This window comes from Ammospiza caudacuta, chromosome 5 (assembly GCF_027887145.1).
Source record: "Ammospiza caudacuta isolate bAmmCau1 chromosome 5, bAmmCau1.pri, whole genome shotgun sequence".
In the NCBI taxonomy this organism is placed as follows: Eukaryota; Metazoa; Chordata; class Aves; order Passeriformes; family Passerellidae; genus Ammospiza; species Ammospiza caudacuta.
Genome location: NC_080597.1, coordinates 3,583,234 through 3,608,465, shown reverse-complemented (window position 1 = coordinate 3,608,465; position 25,232 = coordinate 3,583,234). Strand labels below are relative to the sequence as shown.

The window sequence follows — 25,232 nt, the reverse complement described above, 5'->3', positions numbered from 1 at the left end:
AGAGTGTGCTTTTAACTTTGTAGCTTGTGATGAAAGAGATTGGTTGCATCAGTGGGAGTTCCTGGCAAGACTCAGTTTCCCAGAGAAGAGCTTGCCTTGGGTAATCTCACAGAAAAAGAAACAATGCAATGTGGATGTGTGCCAAGGTCAGTGACAAGCTTAGGACACAAAAATAAGAATTTACTGGGTCCATTGTCTCCAGGAGCCCAAGTGACATAAAGCATCTTTCAAGAAGCCAGAATATCCCCCTCCCACTGGGAAACCAGTTTTGCTGTGTTTTGCTGTTTATTTTAACTTTGATCAGAGATGTGAAAAGGCATGGGGGGGTGCTGACTCCTGGCAGTTTCTCATGGCATGGTTTCATTTCTCCATGTACACTCCCTGAGGGACAGAGGGACCATTCATGGGTGCTGGGAATTGCTTGGGACAAGGAATGCCTTGGAAGCAGCCAATGGTGTGTGTATGTGTCCATTTCAACAAGAATTAATGGCCATTCCCATTCTACTTTTGATTTGGACTCTGGAGATATTCTTATAAAAATGTAATTTCTGCAGAATGTTTTCTGAAAGCATCAACATGAGCTGTGGGATGAAGATAGTGCCTTATTTACTCCAGACTCACCTTAACCTTGCCCCAATTTTACACAGTCCTTTTGCATTTTGCTGTGAGAGATGCTAAGCCATTAGTGTGACTACCCTGTTGTACTAACCTGAAATTATTAAATTACATGTTGATGAATTTGGCTGCATTTCCTGGCTCCTTGAATGGGGACAGTTCAACACAATTTCTAACCTGCACACGCTTGCAGCCTGGGGGCTGTGAGTCATGTTTGCTTTAAGAGAGGCAGCACTCCCAGACTGTCACTCACCTGGGTTATTAGAAACAGAGCACTTTAAGAATTACTCTGCCACCTCCTCACCTCTAAATATAGCTGGTGTGCGTGGGTCTTAAGCAGTTTAGCTAGTCTGAGGAAAGGTCTCATTCCAAATAATCAATTAAAAATCCATCATTTCAAGAACTGTGCAGGCCTCAGGCCAAATGCCTCTGGATGTAATACCTTTGACTGTTTAATGCTGGTATTAATTATTTGTATTACAGCTGCAGATCTCAGAATGAAATTTCTCTGCACTACCCAGCAGCAAGGCTTGTTCCAAAGGGTGCACTATTTAAACAGGCATGATGGACAAAGAGCAGCAGCAGAAAATCGTCATTATTCCCTGCTTCACAGATGGGAAACTGAAAGACAGATTCAATGACCTGCCAAGGGTCACATAGGAAAAGGACTAATTCATAAATCCCACCACAAGGTCTTAAACCATGAGATTTCCTCTCGTTCTTTAATCAATAATAAAACACCACAGATGTCTAAGAATCGAATATCTGCAAAACTGCTCCAAGGTCTATAGGCATGATACAATTAATTTCCATTAAGAGCAATGTGATGTGAGGGCACTCTGTAGTGACCAGAAAAGTAGGCCTTGCAGACTTTGCAGTTTTTAAATACTGTTTTAAATACTAAATGCAGTTTTAATAGACAATATAAAAATCAGAGATAGTCTCATTAAAATAAAAATATGGGGAAACAGTTGCCAAACCTTTGACCCAAGTTAAAACCAAAGGAACTGATTCAGGAAGTAAACCAATGTTTTAAAAAAATCAGGTCTAGAAAAACCAAAGTCTTTAAGTGAAAATATTTGTAATAAAAAATTAAATTAATTTCATTTAAATCAATTAAATGAAAATATTTATAATTTATTTAATTTAAATCAATTAAATGAAAATATTTATAATTTTCCCTTTGTGAATGAGGATTATGTTTCTCAGTGTTGCATGTGTTGTTTGAGCTTTAGGGCTGTGCTCAGCCACATTTTTAAACTCCTTCCTCCCCCACTAGCACAAAGGATTACCAAGAGAAATTCTCAGAGATTCGCCTGCCTTACAGACTCGGATTTCAGGAAAAACATCGAGTATCAAAGGACTTGCAACGTGATCACAAGCATCAGCAATGCTGAGTTGCATGAGACAACACCTGCAGGTTACAAGGAAGAAGTTAAGCACTGTGGGAAAAGTTCACCTCACTCAGCCTCCATGAGGCCAACACAGGGAACTTCCATAAACACCTCAGCTCCTTCTATCCAAATCCCTCTGCAGTTTCTTTCAGATATTTCCACAAATCTAACAGGAATCATCACTAGGTTGTGCAGTACATAATCAGACTTTCCAGGTATAACTTCTGAATCTTCCCGTCGCCTTCTCTTATTGCTTGTTAAACAAGTTGAAAAAAATAAAATTAAAAAATTATTACTGCTCCAATAGGCCTGAATGTTGCAGTGAGTTATGGTCATGTCTAAATTTTTGTGCAATGTACACATTAGTGACATTAATGCAATTGCACAGTTAAGCATATATATCCATTTTTAGGTGTTGTGACAGGCCTGACTTTTATTTTATGCTTTTGAAGGAAGTAGCTAGACTGGAACCTGTAGCTGCTGTTCCAAATAAAAAAAAAATCAAAGAACAGCACTCATATTATTTTAATACAGCATGCTACACTTTGAGCATTGATACCACCAAACAAAAAGAGAAATTAAACTTGTTTCTTACAACCAGTCTTAAACCTCCAACATTCCCAGTACATAAATCAAACTGACAAAACATTAAAAAAACTTTTGGCCAGCACATTTTAACCACCATTCTGGAGAAATGTAGAAATTCTGGTTCAACCATTCATTCTGTAGAAAGACATTACAATACAGTACAATACAGTACAATACAACACAATAAAATACTATTTTCCTTCCTTGCAGTGCTACACAATGAACTTTGATTCTCTAAGGAATTTGCACAGGTTGCCACTCACTATTCTTTGTTGAAACTATTGCACAGAAGTGAAAAATCAAGTTCACTGCTTTATCAGAGGTGCCAAATTTACTGACTGGCATGGACTAACTAGCTGGAAACTTTGGCCCATCAGTTTATTCTGATAAGTTATCTCCAGATGTTGCAGGGTAAAATTCTCAGATAATAGATGCCATTGCTGCTACTTTCTGCACTTGTGAGAGGTGAGCTGCAGATAGGCTGTACTCATTCAACATCTACTCTTAATCTTCTTCATCACCAAGAAAATTCAGGTTTGAAGGAGGTGTCACTACTTGTGACTGTGGTTATTTTTCAAAATTGTGAAAATTAGTAAAGTCTTTTGTGTATCACTGAAGCTGAATGTGAGCCATGTCCCAAAAATTAGAAAAAAAATCTGTTGAGTTTCATAGGACTTGGTCTATTGCAGTGGAAGAAACAAATCAACTACATTTATTTCTGCAAGAATAGTAGTCAAAAAACTTGAATTCAAGTCAGTACAGCTCATCAAGCAATATCTGTATTTTAGGTGTTTCTGAACATATTGTAAAAGGTCATGAAACCTTGTAGGTGGCTTGTTTATTCAATAAAATTTAGTGAAGGAAGGAAACTTGCACTCCTCCTCATGGAATTAATGTAATGCCCACAGATTTTAACAGCACCTTCTGTGGAAAGCCAGTAGCAGAAAAATTGCATTCAGGCAAATCTGGCCACTCTGATGTGCCCTTGACCTCCCTGGTGTAGCATTAATATCAATTTATCTGCCTTGTCAAGGGAAGAGTAGAGGGAATACTGAGTGGCAAGAATGAGTGATAAGAGTCCCTGAACTGTTTCCAAAGTAGAGGAGGCACAATTTCAGAGAGACTTTTCAGAGGCTAAAAATGAGATGGCGCACCTGAAATTTCAGAACTAAATGACTGAAGTAACTTCACGAAAGTTTTAAAGAAAACATGAATGAAATGTATTGGTGACCTTATATAAAATCTAAGAATGTGTGGCTGGAATTTGTCCTTGGCTTGGAAAGTTATGCAGGGCAGCTAAAGGGGCTCACTTATGAGCAGCTCTTTATTTTGGCTGCTCTGGACTGGAAAGGCAATGCCATGTCCAAGTGTATCATGCAGTGCAATGTTAGCAGCTGGAAAAAAAAAATTACAAAGATGGAAAAAAATCTACACTCCCAAACCAAGAATAATCACTTTACTCTGCTAAGAGTTAATTAAGTACATGACAAAGTTAAGGGGCAAGTACTGTAGTCTTGCCCAGGAGGAACAGTCAGCTCCAGCAGAAGGAAAAGGCAGAACTTGGCTTCCATCCTTCATCTGAAGCTTCCTCTTCAAGGCTTCTCTCACCTCTTCTTGTAGATCATTGAGGTCATCGCTGAGGTAGAGTCCAGGCTGTGATCTGCACAATCTGGGAGACTTTTGCCGAGGCAGTACGGCATGGACTGGGAGGAGGTGGCATGTCAAGGATCTTTGCTTTGATCTTTTCTTGTGAAGCACATTTCTCCAGTTCTCTTCAACCTGAAATACCATGAAAATCCTTTATTCTGCTACACAAGAAAGTAATTATTCTTGTACAAAGGCAGTTAATGCTACCATTGGAGGCAAACATTGCCTTTTGCAATAGGGACCTGTGTGGAAGTTAGGACAGGGTGAAAAACACCAAGAGCTCAATTCCAAATAGCTTTGGTGCAGCTACCAGGGTGGGAAGCCAGTCTTCCACAGAAAGGAGAAAAATCCTGCTGTTCTTAAAGTGGGAAGATGCTCAGTTTGTTTTAGGAACCCTTTCTCATTCTCTTGCTGCACAGCTCCAACACTCTGGTTATATGCTATACATATGCATATATTGATGATTCACTGGAGCTACTGTCAAGGACACATTTTCCCCTCAGTTTCAGCACACCCAAATATGTAGTAAAATGCTTTCTCCTGCAGGAAAGTGGTTCATTCCTGCTGGAACAAGGCAAGGTTACTGCTTTGCTATCCCTGCCATGTAAGGGGGCACAGACATGGCTTTTCAAGGCTCAAAAAAGCAGTGTGTTTCGCACGAAGAGGAAGTGACCTGCCTCAGATCTGTAACATCTGCTGTTACAGATCTGTGTATGACTTCTCTCCAACTCTGAATTCAACACTCCTTGTCAGAGTGCTGGAGATGGGAATAGAAAAGGGGTGAATTCAAGGTCTTTCCCTGCTGCACGGTAAAAATTCTCTGCTCCTCCTGCTTGCCTTCACCCCAGGCAAGACCTGGGGATGCCTTCCCTGCAGAAGGGCACAAGAAGTATTTCAGAGCTCCTGTGTGCAGTGCACACAGATAAGAAAAACCTGGCCTAAGAGTGAAAAGACAGATTATAGTGAAGAAAAAACAACAACCCAACAAAAACTTGCACAGCTCCCAGAATTACTTTATTGAGGATGCTATTTGTCATCTGCTGGATAACAGAGCATACATTTTGAAACAGGCTGGCAATTCCATTTCATTCACTCTTCTCTTTCCTATTCCACAAGTGTCATTGAAGGTAAGCAGCAAAGTCACCCTCTTCATGAATTTCTCAAACTGAAATGCTCTCCTGAGGATTGTTATCCTGCTGCTATGTGATCTAGTCTGGAAGGCTGCATGTACCAAATTAAAGAGAGCTCTATGAATCAAAGCTGAGAGACTTGGTGCTGAGATATATAATGAGCACAAGAGCACAGGAGGCCCAGTCCTGCTCCCACAAAAATGAGCAGCAAGGGTCTGATTCTGATTTTGCTGATCCAGCTATAAATCAAGAGCAACTTCACTGAAGCACACATGAGTAAAAAGTGAACAAGCAGTCTTTCAGCCACTAAATTCCCAACATATCATGCGCTGTGTTTTGTACAAAACATTTTACCAGCTTGACTTTGCCTGCATGGCCATCCTGGGACAAAATGGTGAGGATATATTCAAAGTGTGTCTTAAGAGAAAAGCAGTTATGAAACAGCAGAGGAGTGGGTTAGCAGAGCCCTCTGAGCCCCCACCAACTGCCCAGCTGAATTAAAAACAAACAGGGAGCCTCCCAGAGTCCAAGCTATGCAAGTGTACTTCTCTTCCCCCTCCTGAGTCCTGAGCTGGAGGCAGGTTTTGATGACCAGATACCTGTTAAGAGATTCATAAAATTTTATGAGCACTCTTTATTCAAGCAAAATTGACAGTGCAGCTGAAAATACCTTTGTATTTTAACACTGAAAACAACAGAGAGCATCAAGCCACATGTTGTAACAGTCAAAAGATTTTCACCAGGACTAGTTAGAATTGCAATGGCAAGGAAATTAATTAGTTGCACCAGAATGGTTATAATGGTTTGGAGGGAATAAAATATAAATAGTATTTCTGTTAAGGCATGGTATTCTTCAGAATAGCAAGGCTGAAGCTTTAAGAAAAGAAATTGCCCATATTTATCAGAGGAATGTATGATTTTGTGATGTTCTTTGTAAATAGGATTGCACCAAAGAAGATCATCACTACTGAAGAGAATAATTGTACCTCTATCTTATCACGCTTTTATCTTTTTAATGAGAATTGCCTGGCAAAGAACCATACACTGGGTCACAACACTGCCCAAAGAGGATTTATGTCTGAGTAGTGACTGAGTATGTATTTGTAGCCTATTATTACTGGACATTATAGGGACCACTAAATGAAATATGGTCCCTGTCCCAATTAACTTTTAAATCAATTACACAACTCCTTTTTTCTACCAGCTAAAAGATGCAGTAAGACACAGACTCTTGTCTTGCTACAGTGGCTTGTTTGTTTTTATTTCCCATCCCAGGGCTTTAGGGAGTGTATTTCTGCAAAGTATTTCTGCAGCTGTTCAAAAGCAATCTGACTGCACAATACAGTATCTGAATAATTGTCTCAAGTGACTATTAAAGTCTGCTGCTGCCCCATAAAACCACGAGGAGCAATCTTGCACCACAGCAGAAAATATCCAAGAGCCAGCCCTGCAGAGTGTCATTTCTGTTAGGAGAGAGCAGCTGCACTGAGTGGAGATTCAGGAAAGCAGAAGGAGCACAGGGAAGGCTCTGGACCTTAAATTGTTTCTTTTCTTGCTGACTAAGCAAAGCTGCTGATTGCTAAATATTGAATTGTCTGTATTCATCCCTGCCTAACTGTAGCCAATGGACAGACATGGAGGAGGACTTTAACCTGTTACACATGGAATGTTTGTCCTCCTCTCTGCCTCTCTGTCTCTCCTTAAACTTTTATACTCTGCACTAAAGGAACCCCTTTAAAGCCTAAAGTTTGGCAATACAGTTTAATTGTGATTGGTTGGGCTGCTGGGGATAAAATGAGCTGGTTCCAAGTAATTTTGCTGACTCTAAACTTGGCTCTGTACAGAGAGCTGGAGGAGGGGAGATTACTAATAAAAATATCTGTACTACCTGGGGAAGCTCTGCACACTGCAGAGGTACTGTTAGACTAGGCCCTACAGTTGCAGATAATTGATTTTTTTAAAACAGTGACATTTGCCTCACACTGACTACACAGCCTGCCTCTTAACCGTTCTGTAGGAACAACTCACACACAAATGTAACTCCCAGACAAGCACTGTCTGGGCACTCTTTTCTAACTTAGCCAAATCTACTCACTTTGCATTCATTACACAGCTCCTTTCAGTCTTGGAGCTGGACACAGCTGTATGGTTGCAGGCAAAAATCTCCTTTCTTTCATGCAGGATGAAAATAGACACTCCAAATTTGAGGGGCCTGTTTCTTCTACCCACATCCCCTAATGTAGAACTTCCACTGAATCCCATGCACAGTCCACCAGGTAGTGATACCTGCCTGTGGTAGGGACAAGTGATCAATATTTTACTTACATGGAATATTTAAATCTTTCAGATGGTTACTCCTCAAAAATAACCATCTGTGCAATAATATCTCTCTCACAATCATCACCAAAATGCCAGGCAGAAGCTGCTTTATTAGCTAAGCATGGTTCACATCTCCTTAGTGATATATGTATGTACAAATAAAGTGTTGAGAGACCAATTTTAGATGATGAATAATGTGCAAGGATCATTTAGCCTATTGACATTCAACTGTGATATAAATCCAGTTAAGATTAACAGAAACCAAAGGTTCAAACCATCCTACAGTGGCATAGAAACCTCATGAGAAAATGAGCTTGCTGCAATCCCCAGGGCCAAGCTCTTTCACTGCCTTACATAAATAGGTACATCTACACAAACAGTAGGGAGAGCTTCAGAAATCAACTTCATAACTCTACAAAATTATCTATAGACATACTAGGCCTGTCTATTTGCAGGTATTTCCAATAACTGTAAAGCTTTTGCTTGCTAATTTACAGAAATATCTTGTCTGCAAAGATAAGTTAGCAACTTGCTAGATACTTTTTATCATCTCTGTTTTCTCAGTAGCTCACTCAAGCCCTCTGTGTGCAGTTGGAATGTCACTGTGGCAAGAAATCTTCCAGTCTGGTCTCCAGCTTTATAATTTCCATGTGTCTCTGGAGTAGAGAAGTAGTACAATAACAAGTAAAACCCACTGGACTCTTATATAAATGATCAAAACCTCAGTGTCTTAAAAATCCTTTTGCTCTCTACACTGTCATTTCAATCTGTGAAGTGAAATTTGAAAAGCATTCTGCTTTCATAGTGAATATTTTCTCCTTCTGCCACTTCAGTGTTGTTTTAAAGGATCAAATTTTGTTCTGTGAGCTGTGCGTAATAATGTTTAACAAATAACTCATTGCATTTGTTTAAAAGAAAGTTACTATGGTGGCTGCAAAATCTGTTTTATGGGCATATAACATCTTTCTTATGTCCTTTAATGGTAATAATATTTTGTTTTCCTAGCCAAAACAATTTTACAGCTCAAATAGGATCACAAAAGCTGAGTGAAGCTTTCCCCTCCAGTTCAGCATGGGGCTTCAAATTCCTCACTACACATGCATTACTGCCAGCTGCAAAGGTGGTTCTGTGCTGCAGACTTATTTTCAGGAGCAACAGGGCTGTTGCAGTATTCTTATTCAGTGAAAAAGGAATCAAAGAAAAAAAAAATCCATATTTAGACCTACTAAAAAGGTTTTCCTATATGCCTGCCAATCCCTTTCTGAGTTGTTCCTCAAGTGGGACATCAAGCTGGTAGGAATTACAGATAATTTTCCTGTGTTGTACTATTTGTTATGATTGCTCTGCACCTGACTTTTGATCTGGAAGTTTTTAAGTAACTTTAGATGATAACTTGATAATGATCAGTAAATGAGCTTTGTGGGGTCTCTGCACAATGATAAATGATGTATATATCATATACATATAACCAGCAGATGTAACCACTCCTGTGCTTTGGGGAGTTTTTCTCTCGCTGCCTGTTGGTCACGACCCACTGTGACTGGTCACTTCAATCATTTTCTACTGGTTTTGTCTCACAAGTGAGCATCTGGAATTCTGAAAAAAATGGCAAATTCCAGTACTGAGAATGTTGTCCTCTAAACAGTGGCATGGATAAAACATTGGATGGACACTGCTGTTTTGGTGTTAGAAACTCTACCAAAAGGCAACTTATGCCAGAGAAGCCTTCACTGAGCTATACCCAGCAGGAAGCATTCCCAAAGGATCCTTTCTTGCTGTTTTTGAAGCAGTTCCCCAAAGAAACCAGACAGCAGCTTGAGATCTTATGAGGAAGAGGAAGTGTGTGAATCACAGTGAAATTACATAGGTGTCAACATTTAATATAGTCAAAGTGCTTGCTAACCAGAAGGTGCAGATTTTAGTAGAGTAGCACAAAAAATTATTCCAGTCCATCATACTAAATATTTTTGTAATGCTTTTCTTGTAGTATTAAACAGTATCTCAGATTTTAAGTTAAAATATGGATTGGATCTTAGTGTTCATGATCTGATTAGTGTTCACCAGTGCTCTGCAAAGCATTGGTTTATTTAATGAAGTAAGCATAATTTGCCAGTTTTACTCGAAGAAAAAACTGATTTACATTATCAAGGGGGTGGTGAATAAAAGCTTGAGTGTGGTGAAAATGTACTGCTGCTACCTTCTTTACCACTCTAATTATGGTGAATAGATGGAGCCAGAGAAGGAGACAGGACAGAACAAGTCTGATCAATACTTGCCTCTCTATTGCCCTCCCTGCAGTTAAAAGAGAATGACTGCACTTATCTGGCCTTCTAGGGGAGTATCCATTCCTTGCTGGAGGTTAAATGAAAAACTCTTTTATTCCTACTTTTATGCTGACCCTAAACTCGTGTCCTGATTCTATAGGAGTCTCTGGCTACACAGGTAGTTCTTCAAGTCGATGGGAAAATTGCCATGAAAAAAGGGTTGCTAACATGAATGAGGCTTGCAAGATCAAGCCCTTCATGATCACTACAACCCTGGGCTCTGGGCTGATGTGGCGTCCCTGATTTACAGGAGTAATCCCATTAGCATCCCAGGGACAATTCACAGGAGTAAGAACTGTGGGAATGGGCCCCTCAGGAGCAACTACCAGCACAGTTATGTATCCAGCCTCACTCAGATCCTGCCTCACAGCCCTGTCCAAATGTTCTGCAGGCACTTTATGCTGGAGAGGAGAAAATAGACCTTGGGCACAAGTTCACTTCTGCTTACAGTGCCACTTTGGCACTCTTATTCTCTGCCCTCGAAGAGTCTTCCCTCTAAGAACCTGAACCTTTTAAGTGGTTCAGGGTCTGCAAGAAATCTTGGCTTCTCTCATTTCTTTCTTTCTTCTTTCCCTCTCTACCTTTCTTCTCCCCCCCCTTTTGTTTCAGTCTTTATTTATTTTTAATTTCTTTAAAATCTTAAAATTTTCCCTTTTTAACATCTTCTTTTCTTTTTTAGTCTCCTTTTATCTTTTCTTTTTATCCTTTCTCTTATCTTCTGTTGCCTTCTCCTTCTCATTTTGCTTATATTTTGCTCTCTTCCATATTTTTTCCCTACTCTGCTTTGTTTTAAAAATTCTTTCTCTTTTCTCCTTCTTTCTTCTTTTTCATCCCTTCCTGTCCTTCTCCCTTCCCCCTAATCTTCTTTCTCAGAATCAGAGGTATTCAAAGAGGGTAGGAAAAAATTAACAAGGTGTTTGCCTCAAAATTCAAAGACTGGGAGTATAGCAGCTTTCCCAGTTTCAGAAATGCTTTTTTTAGAGTCACATAAATCAATCTGAATTTCCAGAATCTGAAAAACTGGAACATAAAATCCAAAGGAAAATACAGAAATAATAGAATTTCTACATGCATTTCTGTTTCTTTTTATATCCTACCTACAAAGAATGAAAATCACCTTTTCCCTGGTTTTCTGTTGTTTCCAGGTGTAGTTCTGAGAACTTGAGTAAATCAATTACCAGCTTTTCTTCTCAAGTGTAATAATGTGCGTTTAGTTTTACAATTAACTGCATATGTTTGTCTGCTTTTTAAACTGACTGTGAGTAGGGATTAGAATGCCAAACAAACAAAAAGGTGGCAAGAGAAGATAATTACAGTTTCATTTCAGTCACACCATGTGATCATGATATGTGTTAGGAGTGGTAAAAAAGCTATGGAGACACAATTCCTGCCTTGAACTAAGGCATGAGCTGCAGAAATTCTTCCACGTTTTTGAAATAAATCCATTCTCTGGGATGGACTTATGCTCCTGTGAGTTTTTTTGGTTGATTTCAGCAGAAACACTGTTTGCCGTGTTCTTAGCAAGAGCGAAGGTTGTTGAACCCATCCCCTACCAGCCTTTCAAAACAGTTCTGATACTACAGAACTGTGATACAAAGTTAAGACTAGCAGGACAGTTCTGTTATAACGTGTTAACAATATTGTTAAAAATTCGAGCTCTTGCTCAAATGAGCTTTACTGTGGTTTATGATTTTAGAAAAGAGTTACACAGGAATTTGACATGACATGACAGCACATGACACCAAGTACAGAAGCAACATCAGTGAGCACTGAATATATGTACCTAAGAGCAGAGATTTTTCCATAAGAATGCAGCTTTAAAAATTGTATCCCTTTCCTACTGTGGACACATCTTTAGGATTAGATTTGAACCCTTTCTGGGCATCTGAGTACATTTATGTCTATTTTTTTCAGTCTTGCTTATCATGAGCTGCTTAGTCACAAGCATTGCTCCAGTTGAAGAGGAGTGCTATGGGGATTGCATAATTCTTCCTGAACAACAAGGGGGAAGCTCGGACACCAGGCTCCCTCCATTCATCACACTGTAGCACATTGGTATGAGAACTTTGTGGTCAGTTTCAGAGTTCCTTAATTTTCTGTTTCACTTTGTAAAGCAACATGATGCATTTCTATTGGAACAGCTCTGATGGCTTGGCAATACAAGCAGCTTGGCAATACAGGTTTAATTTTCTTGCCCTTTGGTAAAAGCTAAGGCCCACCAGAACAAGGGAGGGGATGAAGTAGTGAGACTTTCATAGTAGCTTTGAGCCCTCTCGGGAATTTGCACAATCGCTGGACTTGGCCGTCACTACGAGTGCCTGAGTGACAGCCCTTGGCTTCCCGCTGCCCAAGGGCGTTCAGACAGCAGAGCTTTCCCTCGCTCGTTCTCACACGTTTTCCTTCTCTTCCTCCCAGCTTTGCCGCGCTCCGGGCCTGACCCGCCGCTCCCGCCCCGAGCCCGCGGGGCTCCGTGAGGGCGGCCCGGGCAGGACCCGCCTCCGCGGCCGGCGGGGCGAGGCGGGGCCGGGCCGGGCCGGGCCGCAGTGTCCGCCGGGGAGCAGCGGGGCTCGGATCGCCGCGGGCACGGCCGAGGTGCGGGCGCTGCGCGGGGCCCGGCGGGGCCTGAGCCCGCCCGGGTGCGGGAGGGCGGCGCGGGGAGCGCGGCGTGAGGGGCGACCCGGGGAGGCGGCATCTGCGTGAGGGCCGGGCCGGGCATCTGCAGCTGGATTGGGAGCGGAGCCGGCGGCCACACGGCGCTGGGGGAAGTCGCGTTTGGAACGCGCACAAACAAGCGGCCCCCTATGGGCCCGTGGCGGCCCGCGGCCCCGGGACACGCGTGGCGGGGGCGGCGGGAGGGTCTGAGCCCGGCCGCTGCTCCGGGCCATACCATTATTATTACCATTATTATTACCATTATTATTACCATTATTATTACCATTATTATAATTAGTACTACCCATGTAAATCAGGCTATTGGTAACCGTAATGAGCATATCCCTTAAAACCCCGTGCTGTTTTGCGTAGTTGGGGTTTGTTTTTGCAGTTTCTGCTGGCGCTGAAATCCCCGGTTTTTCGGGGCCCTTCCATGTTGTGCTGAAGGCAGGGCCTGGGCATGCCGGGAGCTCGGAGGGCAGCGAGGGGAGATGGATGAATGTGGTGAAGTTCCCAAAGTGTTGCTGAGCACTGTTCCATGCCCATGACTTGGCATCATCCTTGGCTGCATTTACAGCATAGTTTAGGGGAAAATGCTCTGGCGCCGTGGATTTACTTTTTTTTTGTTGTTGTTGTTGTGTGGAACACTGCGTGCTTTTTGCTGTGATACAAAGTTAAGACTCGCAGGACAGTTCTGTTGTAACATGTTAACGAGATTGTTAGAAGGAATGGGAACAGTTACTGTCCATTTCTGAGAGGAGCCTTCGCCAAGCCGCTGTTTATCTTGGGAGCTGGACTGTAGTGAGAGAGGAGGGAGAGTTACATTGAATTAATTTCCCAGGGTCTGCAGACCCTGTGCTGGGCCCAGTGACTCAAGGATAAAAGACCGAGCAGAATCCCATCACCACAGCAGGCAGGTCCAGGCAAGGCTTGTTTGAGCTTTGTTTTCAATGAACAAACAGCTGCTTACCTCCATCCTGCCCACTTCCTCACCAAGGACACGCCTTCAGAGCAAGTCTTCCATCCTGCCCTTTGCTCGTCAAGTTCCTCTTGTTTGGCAATAGCTGACTGTGCTGAAAGCGAGATGAGGGGTTGTTAAAAGTGTAATCAAGTGGATATTAACATTTTTATTACTATTGTTAAAATTATATTACAGGAGGTGAGTTAGCTGTAACAAAAAAAAAAAAATTCATTTATTTCTCTCTAGTGAAGCTAAGACATCCTAGTTGTATGGACTCCAATCACTAAGTGCATGGTTGAAGCACTTGGTGAGGCAAAAGCCTGGGTGTGTGCAGGGCAAAAATTGAATGTGCACGGGGATGTGCTTTTTTTTCCACCTGCATTCACTCCTCAGCACCTCTTAACTTTCTGGTGTTGATAAAAGGTACTGCCTCCATAGGATTGTGGATTTGGTACGGTCTCATTGGAAAGAGACTTCATTAGTTTAAACCTCCCATGATAAAAGCAGAAATAGTCCTCTCCTTTTTGTCATTACAACTCAATCTTTGCCTGTGAGTCATGCTAAAAGCAATTTTTAAGAACAAGGTCTCAAAGGGGAAAAATGCATGTTCAGCTTGGTTTGATCACAAGTTACTGCTGGGTAGGAAGATACTGGTTAGTTTGAAAGCTGAAGTGCAATTATAATTGTGTCATTTTACACACAAAAAAGGGTAGGCAATACTAATTTTCCTCTTTACATTTCATAGTTCATAGTATTGTCACATACTCCTCCTATCCTGGTAGCTGCTTAGAGAAATTTGCTAATTCAAATGAATTGGTCTAAAATTGGTCTAAATCCTTGTGTTATTTCAGAAGAGTACTAATTTCTGTGACTAAGTGTTGTTTCTGCAATTACATTAAATATTTTGGTAGTTTGTACTTTGACAGTTTAATAAGCACTTATAATGGAAGAAAAATATTATAATTTATCATCTTAAGGTATTATATTATGCTATTGTGAAAAGAAAAGGGTAGAAAATTGCTTAAAAAGAAACTTTCCACAGTGGCAGAATCATGCTGTAATTGCAGTGATGCTAAAAAAACAAGGCTATTAGCACAATGTTTTTCTCAGAACTTTGGATTGCAACGATGGTTTTTTTTTTTTTTTTTTACTAACTTTTAATACTTTTTAGAGGTCATCAGTGAGAAGGGGGAAAAATGGCGAAATCCACACAGTTAATTGACAATGAAGTCTTCAGGGCCTATGCTACTTACACAGGCATTGTTCTTCTGAAGATGATGCTAATGAGTCTGATAACAGCATACTTCCGGATCACAAGGAAGGTAATCTTTTGGAAATACTGGCTGGGAGAACAGACTGACATTTATATTGAAATACAGAGATATCACAGCTCTTTATATATATTAATGCATCTCTAGAATTCTGAGGATATTTCACAAATAGGGATCAAGGCTGCCTTGGAAAGCAATCATGTAGCTCTCCTAAAATCAAACTATTTTCTTGACTTGTATCTGCCTTAGCAGTCCACAGAATGCATATGTTACTACATGTGTCAGCAGGGAGAAATCAACTGTACATTGAGTCTGCACTGCCTGAATGAAATGTTGTTTCCAAGTAGTGTCTTGCAGTATTTTGAGGTAATAATGGGTCATGTAAGTGTAAGAATTTGTATTTAAGAGGAAAGGGAGACACTTTCTTGGTCATAAATGAGAATGGGAATAAGGCTGTTGGATGCTGTTGTTGTGTAGGCTTCTGCAGAAGGAAGGGATCCAAAAGGACTTTCAGATAATTTGTCAGGAATGGTGAAAGAGACTTGGGAGCTTCCACCTTGGAGGTGCCCATGTTCTGTCAGCCTACTGGGGTTACTGCAGGCTTGTTCATCTCACAAGTAGGCTTTATCTAAGTGCATAAATTGCATTGCATTAATTTGTCAGCATACAAATGTACAGGCTGGGCTCAAGAAAGCAGCAAACATTGTATTATTCCCTGTACTTTTAACTTCACGTAAGTTAAGTGAGGTTATTAAGACATTGGTAAGAAGAGTGACCTTTACAGCAAGCTGCTTTGACTGGGTAAAACATTTTGGCTGCTAATATCACTTGTGTGCTTGTGTTTGAAACAGGCATTTGTCAACCCAGAAGATACAGCATCATTTGGCAAAGGAGAGAGTGCTAAGAAATTCCTGAGGACTGATCCAGATGTTGAACGTGTACGCAGGTAATACACAAGAACCTGAAAAAGTTATTTTAAATAACAGAATAATATTAAATCAAGGAGTTAATTCCACCCCATTCTCTGTCAAGCTCTGTGTGTGTTTCATGGTGCTTTATGTAGCAATCTAATACATTAATTAGTTTAAATGAATAAACCATTCCACATTCAAATGGTCAGTGTGCATTCCCAAAACAATAGGCCTCTGCCTGGTTATAATAGCTGACTCTTAGGTGGTGTCCTGTCTGCAAAATGGGCAAAATGGTGAGAACACTGTAAAATATGATCACAAGCTAGCTCATGGCAAAATTTTCTGTTTCCAAAATCCTACATTTTGGGATGCTATTTGATACACCTGTGCTAACAAGGAAAACTTTAATCAAATGCTTTCTATAGGATTGTTTCTTGATGAAGCTAAGTTTATTTCTATAGCAAAAACTTGAATGTCAGTGAACTCTTTTCATTTAAGCCTCCATTAGGGAAGACCTTGAAAATATATACCAGTGCTGTTTTAAGAACACTGCACCCTTGCAAATAATGGCTGTTGTTTCACAAAGCATATTTCTGTATGCCTCATATGGATTAAAATCTCAGAAAGAAGAGACTAAGTGGGCTGTAAAGATGTTCTGCTCCTTCCCTTTCTGCCCCTGAGTTCAGGGAAGTTGTTGCTTAGTTTCATGGGTGTTACATAAAAGTGCAAACTTTATGGTGAGGGGTAATTCCTTTCGCTTCGCAAATTGTAAGAGGCCAGCTAAGTTGAGACTAACTTTATCACCCATTTAATTCAATTTGTTGTGGTAGAGAAATGACAACCAGCATGTAATTTTCACAGAATAGATTTTGAAAACACTAAATTTTCAAATCCTGTTTCGTGGAGTTTCTCAGACATCTCTAGAGCTAGTAAGTAAGCGTGGTTCTAGTTACTATGTTGGTGTTGCAGCATCCATATTATCCTCCCAACTCCCAATCTTAGTAGAAGTTTAATATATTTTCTCCTACAAGCTTCATGGCAACAGATAATGCCACATAAATTTAGCATGGCTTCTCTTTTGTATAAGTGATTGGAATGTGTACAGTTTGTGGAGAAAAAAAGATTTTTTTTTCAAGAAAAAAATTACTTTCTTCAGAGTACTTTTATGGGGAATGAGAATAAAAAAATCTGAAGGGCTGTGTTTCCTTGTAATTATAAATATATTCTAAAAGTAGCTGCAAGACAGTGCCACGACCTGATTCCAGTTGGCTCTGAAATTTGACATCATTAGTTAGGCTTAGACATTAGATTGTTTCAATCAGTAAATTGGGCTGGAAGTACAATTTATCTAAAGAGGTGAAGGGAGCTGGGAAGGTTTAGGAAGGGGTGTGAAAGAACACTTCAAGATATATAAGTTCATTCTCAACACATTTTTAGTAAATTATGGTTTCAAAATTTCAAACATTTTTGCAGCTATTTTAGTGCTCAAAGTGAAGAAAGTGAACGAAAAGCGTAACTGTCACACCTGTTAGATGTTCAAAAATAACCTTTTTCAAGATGATGGAACTTCATGAACATTTGATGAACATAGCAGCTCCTATGTAGGATATTTCATATTTTCTTTATGGACACCACAAACGATTTATGGGATTACAATAGTCCATCTGGGCCATGAACTGTAATAGCTTCAGTCACAGCCCTCCAGTTAATTGATGTCAATTGAGAGAAGCTCCAAGAAAACTGCTACCTCTTTTCTTCCCTGACTTTGCATTCTTGCACACCCAGGTGCACTCAGACACCTAATGTAAGTCCTTAGTATTACCAAGATCCTGGGGAAAAACTAATACCTTTTATACAGAAGATCAGAAGCTTAAAAATGTGGGGTGCAGCAGGAGAGACCAGAGTGATGGCAGGTGAACATGCCAAAATAGTTTCAGTAACTGTATCGGGTCCCCTCTGCAGAGGAAGCCAAGAGTTGTTGAATAGTAGCATGCTCTGAAGATGTTGAAAAATAATGAGGCTTGAAGTGGTTTATTCAACAAAATAAAACACTTTAAAATAACTTTGCTTCTTTCTCCAGAGGCCACCTGAATGACCTGGAAAACATTGTCCCTTTTGTTGGCATTGGACTGCTGTATGCTCTGAGCGGCCCTGAGCTGTCCATGGCCCTGCTGCACTTCAGGATCTTTGTGGGGGCTAGGATCTTTCACACTTTTGCGTACTTGATCCCTCTTCCCCAGCCTGGCAGAGGTTTGTCTTGGGCAGTAGGCTACTCAGTGACCTTCTCCATGGCTTACAGAGTGCTGAAGACAGCGTGGCTCCTGTAGCAGAGCCGTAGCTCCCGTGTCCCCTTCGACATTCCACACCAAGTTCCCAGCGCTGTGCCATCATGCCTTGAGTGAGCCAATGAGTCTTCCGTGCTAACTGGAATTCTTCTTTTCAACAAAAGCTTTTTGTTCCTGCTCAGAAGTGTTTCTTTTTTGGAGGAAAAAAAAAGAATACTTCTCCCTGTATTCCCTGTGCATGGGTTGCACTGCCAAATACTAGATTGGATGTTCCCTTTGCGATTTGTCAAGTGCTTACAATTCTAAACATGCCATGATGCTGTATTGATAGAGTGTTTGATAATTTTCTACAGATGCACTATTTTTGGCTGTAGCTCTGAAGTCTAAATCAATAAAGACAAGATTAAAAAAAAAGCCTGTTTGTATTTTTGTTTTCATTTTGACTCTTCCCACTGCAGCCAGCAAATAGCATGTCACTATGTATCAGGAAGAGATTCCAATCATACAGTTCTTTGAAGAGAGCTTACCTTAATAATAAGATATAACCAGTAATGCTAGTCTTGTTGTAAAAAAATCTTTGATGAAAATGTTTGTATAATCCACTTTGGGATTAAAAGACCTAAACCATTGCAGCTCCATTTCTTTCAGTTGAATAGATTAAAAAGAAAGAACATATTTGTGCTAAATTCTTTGGAGAAACTGGTAAAAATTTTAAGTAATTATTTTTGCTGGAGTTCCTGCAAATGTTCATTTTGTGACTGGATAAAGTGTGGACCCTTTGTACAGGATTTTTTTTTTAAATAAATTCAGCATAAAATGAATGACACTTGCAAATGTAGCTATCAAGTAATCCAGATGTACATATATAATTAGTTTGTGTGTCATACTGTCATAAATATGTTTCTGATAGGAAGTTTTGCTCTTTGCTTACATCTTTCTATGATGTGTTAATTTGAAATACATTCTTTAAAGACTTTTCCTTGGCTTCTTTTTGTTTGATTGGTTATTTTGTTGCTCTGGCTTCAATAATAGCAGGAGATTTCAGGTGACCAAGAAAGGTCTTTACATGCAGTGTGCTGGTCATTGAGAAGTTTTAAATGGCAGAAGTCAGGGCACAACACATTTGGTTTCCTTTCCTACCCCATAAGCTGTGCCCATAAGGGAGATGGAGAGTTCTCACTGCTGCTTCCACATATCAAAGATTTTTGTTCTGCTTTTTTGCATGGGAGCAGTAATTGTACTGCAAGAAATAACACTGGAGGGCTTTCCTACCTATCCACAGTTGTGAGGTGGAGATTGGTGCAGTGTTGTGTTAGGCTGCAAATCAGAAGGGTGGCAGGGGGAATGGGGAAGAATTCAGAGACACTGGTTTAATCCAAAGAAAGAGGGTTTTTATTGCAATTTAAGTTTTGCATCTTGTCTACCAAAGAGGAAAGGGTGGAACTTGAAATAAAGATGTTAATACTGGTTTGCCAAAAGTTAAATCTAACTAATGAGTAAAATAACAGAGCTGGATCTTCTAGAGGGAGGAGGATGAGAGGAGACGATGATTAAAAGTTGAATACTGGGGAGCTTCAGTGGCTGCCATGGCAGAGTAAGCACACATCAGCACCTCTGGGTTAGCAGAGGCTCCAACAGGAAACACGGGCTTTTGTCTTTCTTCTCACACCTCTCTCCACCACTTCCAACCTGTGCTGTTTTCCTCCTGTTCCTTCCTCTGCTAGGTTTTATGGGATCTTGAGAGCAGCTACCTTGGTATTGTTGTAACAGAGGCCAGCAGCTCTTCTGGTTTGAGAAGGAGCAGTGATGGAGGATGAAGGAGTGAGGCTGCAGCCTGGAGCTGTGACCCAAGCCAGTCATGGTCACAGTTAGCCTGCCAGCCCTCCTCAGTTTGTGCCTACTCTGGACCCTTATATCCTCACAACAGCTTCTAAAACTCTTTCCTCACTACTTCATGGCTTGCCTCTTCCTCCCAGCTCTGTGTCTTTCCATCCATCTTTCAGACAAAGGGAATGCAGCCACTGTGCTGAGGGCCCCATTTGTAATTCATCAGCAGAGCGAGTCCTCTCCTTCAGCATGGAAAAGGCTCTTCAGACAAGCTTGGTTGTCAATGCCAGGAGCAGCATTTTCAGCTCCTTTTGCATCAAGCTTCTGTACAGAAATCTCATTTCTGGAGACTGTCTTTAATTTTATGATCTTATATTTGAAACAAAACTGGTTTTAAATCCCTTCCATTTGCTCAGTGGTTACAAAGCCCAGAACGTATACTTCTATGTGCTGAGAAGTAGAAAAGATAACTGGAAACCCTTAGAAATACCTAGAGTGATTCAATATTATTCTGTGTTTCTCTTGCATTTATTTTAAACCTATATTTTATTTTCCTTTTGCTCCCACAAATACCATCTGTGCATCTGGGCGGGGTACATGCTCAATCTGGGAAATGTGCCTTACCAGATTCCGTCAAATGCCGACTGCCAGCTCCACAAAAACTCTGTTGGAGTGGTCCTTGTCACACAGCTCTTGCATTTCTCTGCTCCCTGCCCTGTAGAGGTGCACTGTGCCTGTTGTACAGCTGTAAATTTTGATACGTTGGTGTATTTCAGGAGAGCTAGCAAAGGAGCAAGGGTGTGCTAGCTGAATTTATTGCTTGGCTAAACTGGATTTTCACCTTTAAAACATGCACATGGATTTCAGCCTCCTAGTATCAGGTCCTCTTGCAAAATCATGAAATGAAGTAACCTGTAACTGATGAAACAACTGAACTGTTATCAGCAGGTATGCTCCCTTTGACCTGGTGAAAGTACAAAAAGGGCTGCTCCATGGGAGCCATGGAAAAGAGGTCAAACCATCAGCTTCTATGCTTCATTTCTGTTTATTATGCCCCTTATTCCCACCACCAGTCTTGGGCAGCTGGAGAAGCCACAGGGTTTCTTTTCTCCTCTTGTTATTCCTGGCATTTTGTGTTCTTCTCTCAAGTATGTTGTGTATCTTTGAAGTGGCTCTTAACAGTTGGTCATGAAGCACCCACCTCAAAATGCCATCTGGCATCACCTGGTTAGCTGAGTTCATCTCTGAGGGAATTTCATGGGTTGCTTTGTTTTCAGAAGTGTGGAGCTGAGCAATTCCTCAGTTTAGTTTTTGTTTGTGTGGGTAACTGCTTAAAAGCCTTTGGGCAAAATGACTTTGTGCTGGTTTTCCTGGCTGCAGACACATGCACTGAAGGCATGGAATTGTTGGGAGAGATCATGACTGGTGAAGAGCTCTGAGCTAGGACTTGCTGTTTGATCATCAGCTTTTTGTCCTGTCACAATGAAGAATGTGTTTAAAACTATAAATGATACATTAAACATTTCCTGGAATTTTCAGACATGAGTGTGTGTCTGAGCTTCACCGCCTTCAAGGTATTTATTTCAAGAAGCTGGGTCAATGCTTCTGTAAGTGATAGAATTGCTTGTCATCAAAAAACAGAAGAAGAAAAGCCTGGGCTCTTAACTCAAATCACTTTGGGGGTTTGGAAAAATTCTATTTACCTGAAACTGATTATTGCTTAGCTGTGTCTATTTCTAGTTATTTACAGAAACGAATTCAATCTAAATTTTTCATGGAAAATGCTTGTAATGTACATCTTTTCTAAGAGCAAAAAATAAAAAGCAGGACTTTTTTACTGTTTTTAAAGTGTTGCCTGTCATTATTCAAGCTAATGGAGTTTTCATTTCAAGGTTGAAGGTTAAGAAGAACTTTTCTCTTTTCCAAATGGTGTCCTGCCAACTGAGATGGCGCCAAGTGTTCTCTGAAAGGTTCTATCGAATGTGTTAAAATAGTCTCATGATTAAATATCTCTGGCTGTTGGACACTTAGAAATCTAATATCTCCTTGTGATTCACTTTAAGTGATAGTCAGGCTTCCAAATCTTGGCCAGTGACTCCCCCTCATAGATTCTGAAGGCTCAAATAGATCATTAGCTCCTTCAGCCTGACCTCTAGTGGAATAGAAGCCATGGGATGGCTGCCCTTCTGCTGAGGGTAGTTCAGTCACAGCATGACTTCCAGAAAGGTGTGTGATCTCCATTCAGAGGCTTTGGAAAACAGGCATTGATTCACTCTTTTCTGTCACATTGGTTCTCTCTGGTGTATATGTACACTAAACTTGGGCTTTAAGCATAAGATAGTTTGGTTTTGTTGCTGTTTTTGTGGGGTTTTTGGTGGTTTTTTTTTTGTTTTGGCCTTTTTTTTTAATCAAGGCAACTCTTACATTATTGCAGTGCAAGGTGGAGTATGAAATATTTTAATCATGGATTTTCCTCCTACAAAGCACTCTGCTCTAATTTAGCAGTACCATTTAATCTCCACAACTGAATGCTTTTAACAGGTGTAAATGTAATGCTTTTACTCTTTGCTGGTAGGCCCTGGTGTGCATCACCACTGACGGCATCATTCTTTTATTTTTTATTCTCGTATGTGGGAGAACTTGGAGGGAGCTTAAGAAGAGGAAGTTCCAAGGAACCTGTCTTTTTACTACCAAAAAAAGAGACAAAAACAAGACTGTCTCATGGGTACTGCTTGTCCTGTGAGGGGGAATAAATTCAGAAGGTAGTGTCAGTCCTGTAGAAAAAATGAGGAGAAAAAGGAAAAGAGAGAACTGAAAGGAAGGAAATGATAGCTTAGAACAGCATCAAGGAGCAAACTGGATGAAGACTGGTAGATGAAGTATGGTAAGAGAGACTGGTATCTTTCTGCTTTATAAAAATGCATTACTATCTCTTTGAAACAAATTCATTTTTAAGAATGTTTTCCTACGTGTATCCAGTCATTATATATCTGCAAAGAGGATTATAAATACCTCAGATCAGGATGGAGAAGACCCATGTGTAGCTAATTCTGTTTAATCAATTGCCTTAAGGCACCTGTGGTGCACAGACCACTGCAGTGGCAGATGGCTCTTGACATTGTGTGACTAAAAAACTGCCCCCAAATAACATCACACCTGCAACAGGGAAAGGATGATTATTTCCTTTTTGCCTGGGAAGTCTTATATGGCACTTGCTTTCAAATTTACTGCAATGCTTGCATGGAAATCAGAAAGGACCTTCAGAAGGGTGAGTTTGGGAACTGGGCAGAAAGGTTTCAGCTCTGGAGGTTGTCCCACATTTCCTAGAAGAATTTCTGAGATTCATCTCTTTAACCCTCACTGTGGGAGCTGTAGGGATTAGTGCATGTGGAATTGCTGCAGAAATGCTCAAGGTAGGTTTAAAATTCTTAATCTCTAAGTATCTAAAAGACCTAAATAATTGCTATAAAGGCAGAACTTAATCTGCTTCCTCTTCTGATAGAAAGTGACACTAAAACCTCAATTTTCCTTAAAGAGCCTGCAGTTATGTTCTAAGTGTGCATGACCGCCTCATTTATTTAATACTGGCAACTACACAGTGGGAAGTTGTTTACTGTGGGATTTTCACATCAAACCAGGTGTGGTCCATCTTACAGGCTGCGTTTCCCAGAGAGCAGGGCAGGCAGCACCCACACTCATCATGTGAGAGTTCCTTCTGTGCTCTTGAAGGGTGTTTTTACAAGAATCTGTTGTGAGCACTCTGGTGCTGAAGGTAGTTGGGACCATGTAGTTCATGGGTTTTTTGTCTCTCTAGCAATTTGGGGTTTGCTGTTGATCTCTCCTTGTCTTCAGCTGGACAGGGTTCCAGTGCTGCTTCTCTCCCTCATTAGCTGACAGATGGCTAATTCCACTAATTCTGCATGAGGATTCTGTGGTGATTATAATGACATATTCACTGCTGATATGAGTGACAAACACTAAATTTTATCATTTGCTCATTGGGTGAGATTTCAGAAGTTTTGTCAGGCTGAAATTTATTTTGATGCTTCACCCTTGGGTGGAGTTTGATGTACCTGCTTTCAAGGTAAATGAAATTAGTTCTGCAGGTCCTCTTGGCTTTCCTGGGGATTATTTTGCAAGTGAAAGCTGGTTACAGTTTCCTTATTTGACTCTGGGCTTCAGTGGCAGCATTGTTTGATGATGGCACTTTCATTTAGATTCAGTTCATTTAGAGGAATCCAACATTCTCCAAACAAATCAGACCCACAGTTATTCCCACTGTAAGTGGCAATGTGTTAGAAAAGAATAAAATAGCCAGATTTTTCCTTCCTGTTATTTCAGTCTTCCCTTCAAGCTTTCCCCATTCCTGATGAGAAACCAATAGTTATCTCAGATCCATTGGCACGGCAGTAGGTTTTTCTTCCCTCTCCTCATTCTTAATTTTGTCCGTGGTACCACTAGATGTCCCTCTTTGGCTTTTTTTATTAGATTTCAGGACTCGACCCGTGATGAATAAAGTAGCTGTGCTCTGCATCTCTGGCAGATTAAGTTGTAAGGGGAAAATATTTTGCTAGATTTAAAGAAGACATTTATAATAGATATTAAGACAAAAGAGTGTCACTGTACAGTAAACTTGCACTTAAAAAAAACTGTTTATGGAAAAAGTGACCTTTATGAAAACACAGTATGTAACCTGTGGCTGAAACATTAGAATGTTTTGTTTCATTTTGCTTTTTGAAATTAACAAGGCACCAGGTAACTGCAACATCTGAATTCTTCTACCAACATCTGAATTCTGGTTCCTAGAGAATGATGCAATTTTTATTTTAATTGCCTGCTATTGTTTTTGATAGGTAAACACATTTTACAATTTGTATTTAGCAGTAGAGTAAATTGAATGGCTCTGAGGCTGTTCAAAAACTTGAAGTGAGTAAAGAAGCAGAAATAAAACTGAGAAGCTGTGTCTGTCTGCTACAATATCCAGGAGAGACTCAACACAGTTTACTTCATATTACCTTGATAGTTAGAAAATTCTACTTGGGAATTTAAAGGTGCTGTAAAAAATGTTGCTTGTATTTGAAAAAAACTGAGATGCCCTATAAAACAATGTGTGCACAGCAGCTTTACTTGTCACACAAAATGCCAGGGAAGTGGTGGGGGGCATCTTTGAGTGATCCACTTGGCACAGAGGTGGAGTACAGTGTCAGCATAATGAATAGGAGCTTGCTTGGTGGATGGAAAATATTTTAAATTGAATTTTTATTTAATGGATTTGAACTTTTCATGCCCAATTACCTTTTTGCTGAAA

General features: G+C 40.5%; 1 protein-coding gene across 1 annotated transcript; it reads left to right on the top strand.

Annotated features, from left to right (window-relative positions):
• The first annotated feature begins 12,502 nt into the window (after nucleotides 1–12,502).
• On the top strand, nucleotides 12,503–18,511 carry MGST1 (microsomal glutathione S-transferase 1). Its single transcript, XM_058805294.1, has 4 exons — nucleotides 12,503–12,609; nucleotides 14,802–14,952; nucleotides 15,753–15,847; nucleotides 17,893–18,511. The coding sequence occupies exons 2-4, from the start codon at nucleotides 14,827–14,829 to the stop codon at nucleotides 18,137–18,139; spliced, it is 468 nt and encodes a 155-aa protein (XP_058661277.1). The 5' UTR covers nucleotides 12,503–12,609; nucleotides 14,802–14,826; the 3' UTR covers nucleotides 18,140–18,511.
• Nucleotides 18,512–25,232: the final 6,721 nt, after the last annotated feature.

Bases quoted from the DNA above. Each gene is read 5' to 3' on its own strand.
- MGST1 (XM_058805294.1), top strand. From the start codon at position 14,827: ATGGCGAAATCCACACAGTTAATTGACAATGAAGTCTTCAGGGCCTAT. The intron at 14,953-15,752 runs GTAATCTTTTGG...TGTTTGAAACAG, and splicing joins ACTTCCGGATCACAAGGAAG to GCATTTGTCAACCCAGAAGA. The intron at 15,848-17,892 runs GTAATACACAAG...TTCTTTCTCCAG, and splicing joins GATGTTGAACGTGTACGCAG to AGGCCACCTGAATGACCTGG.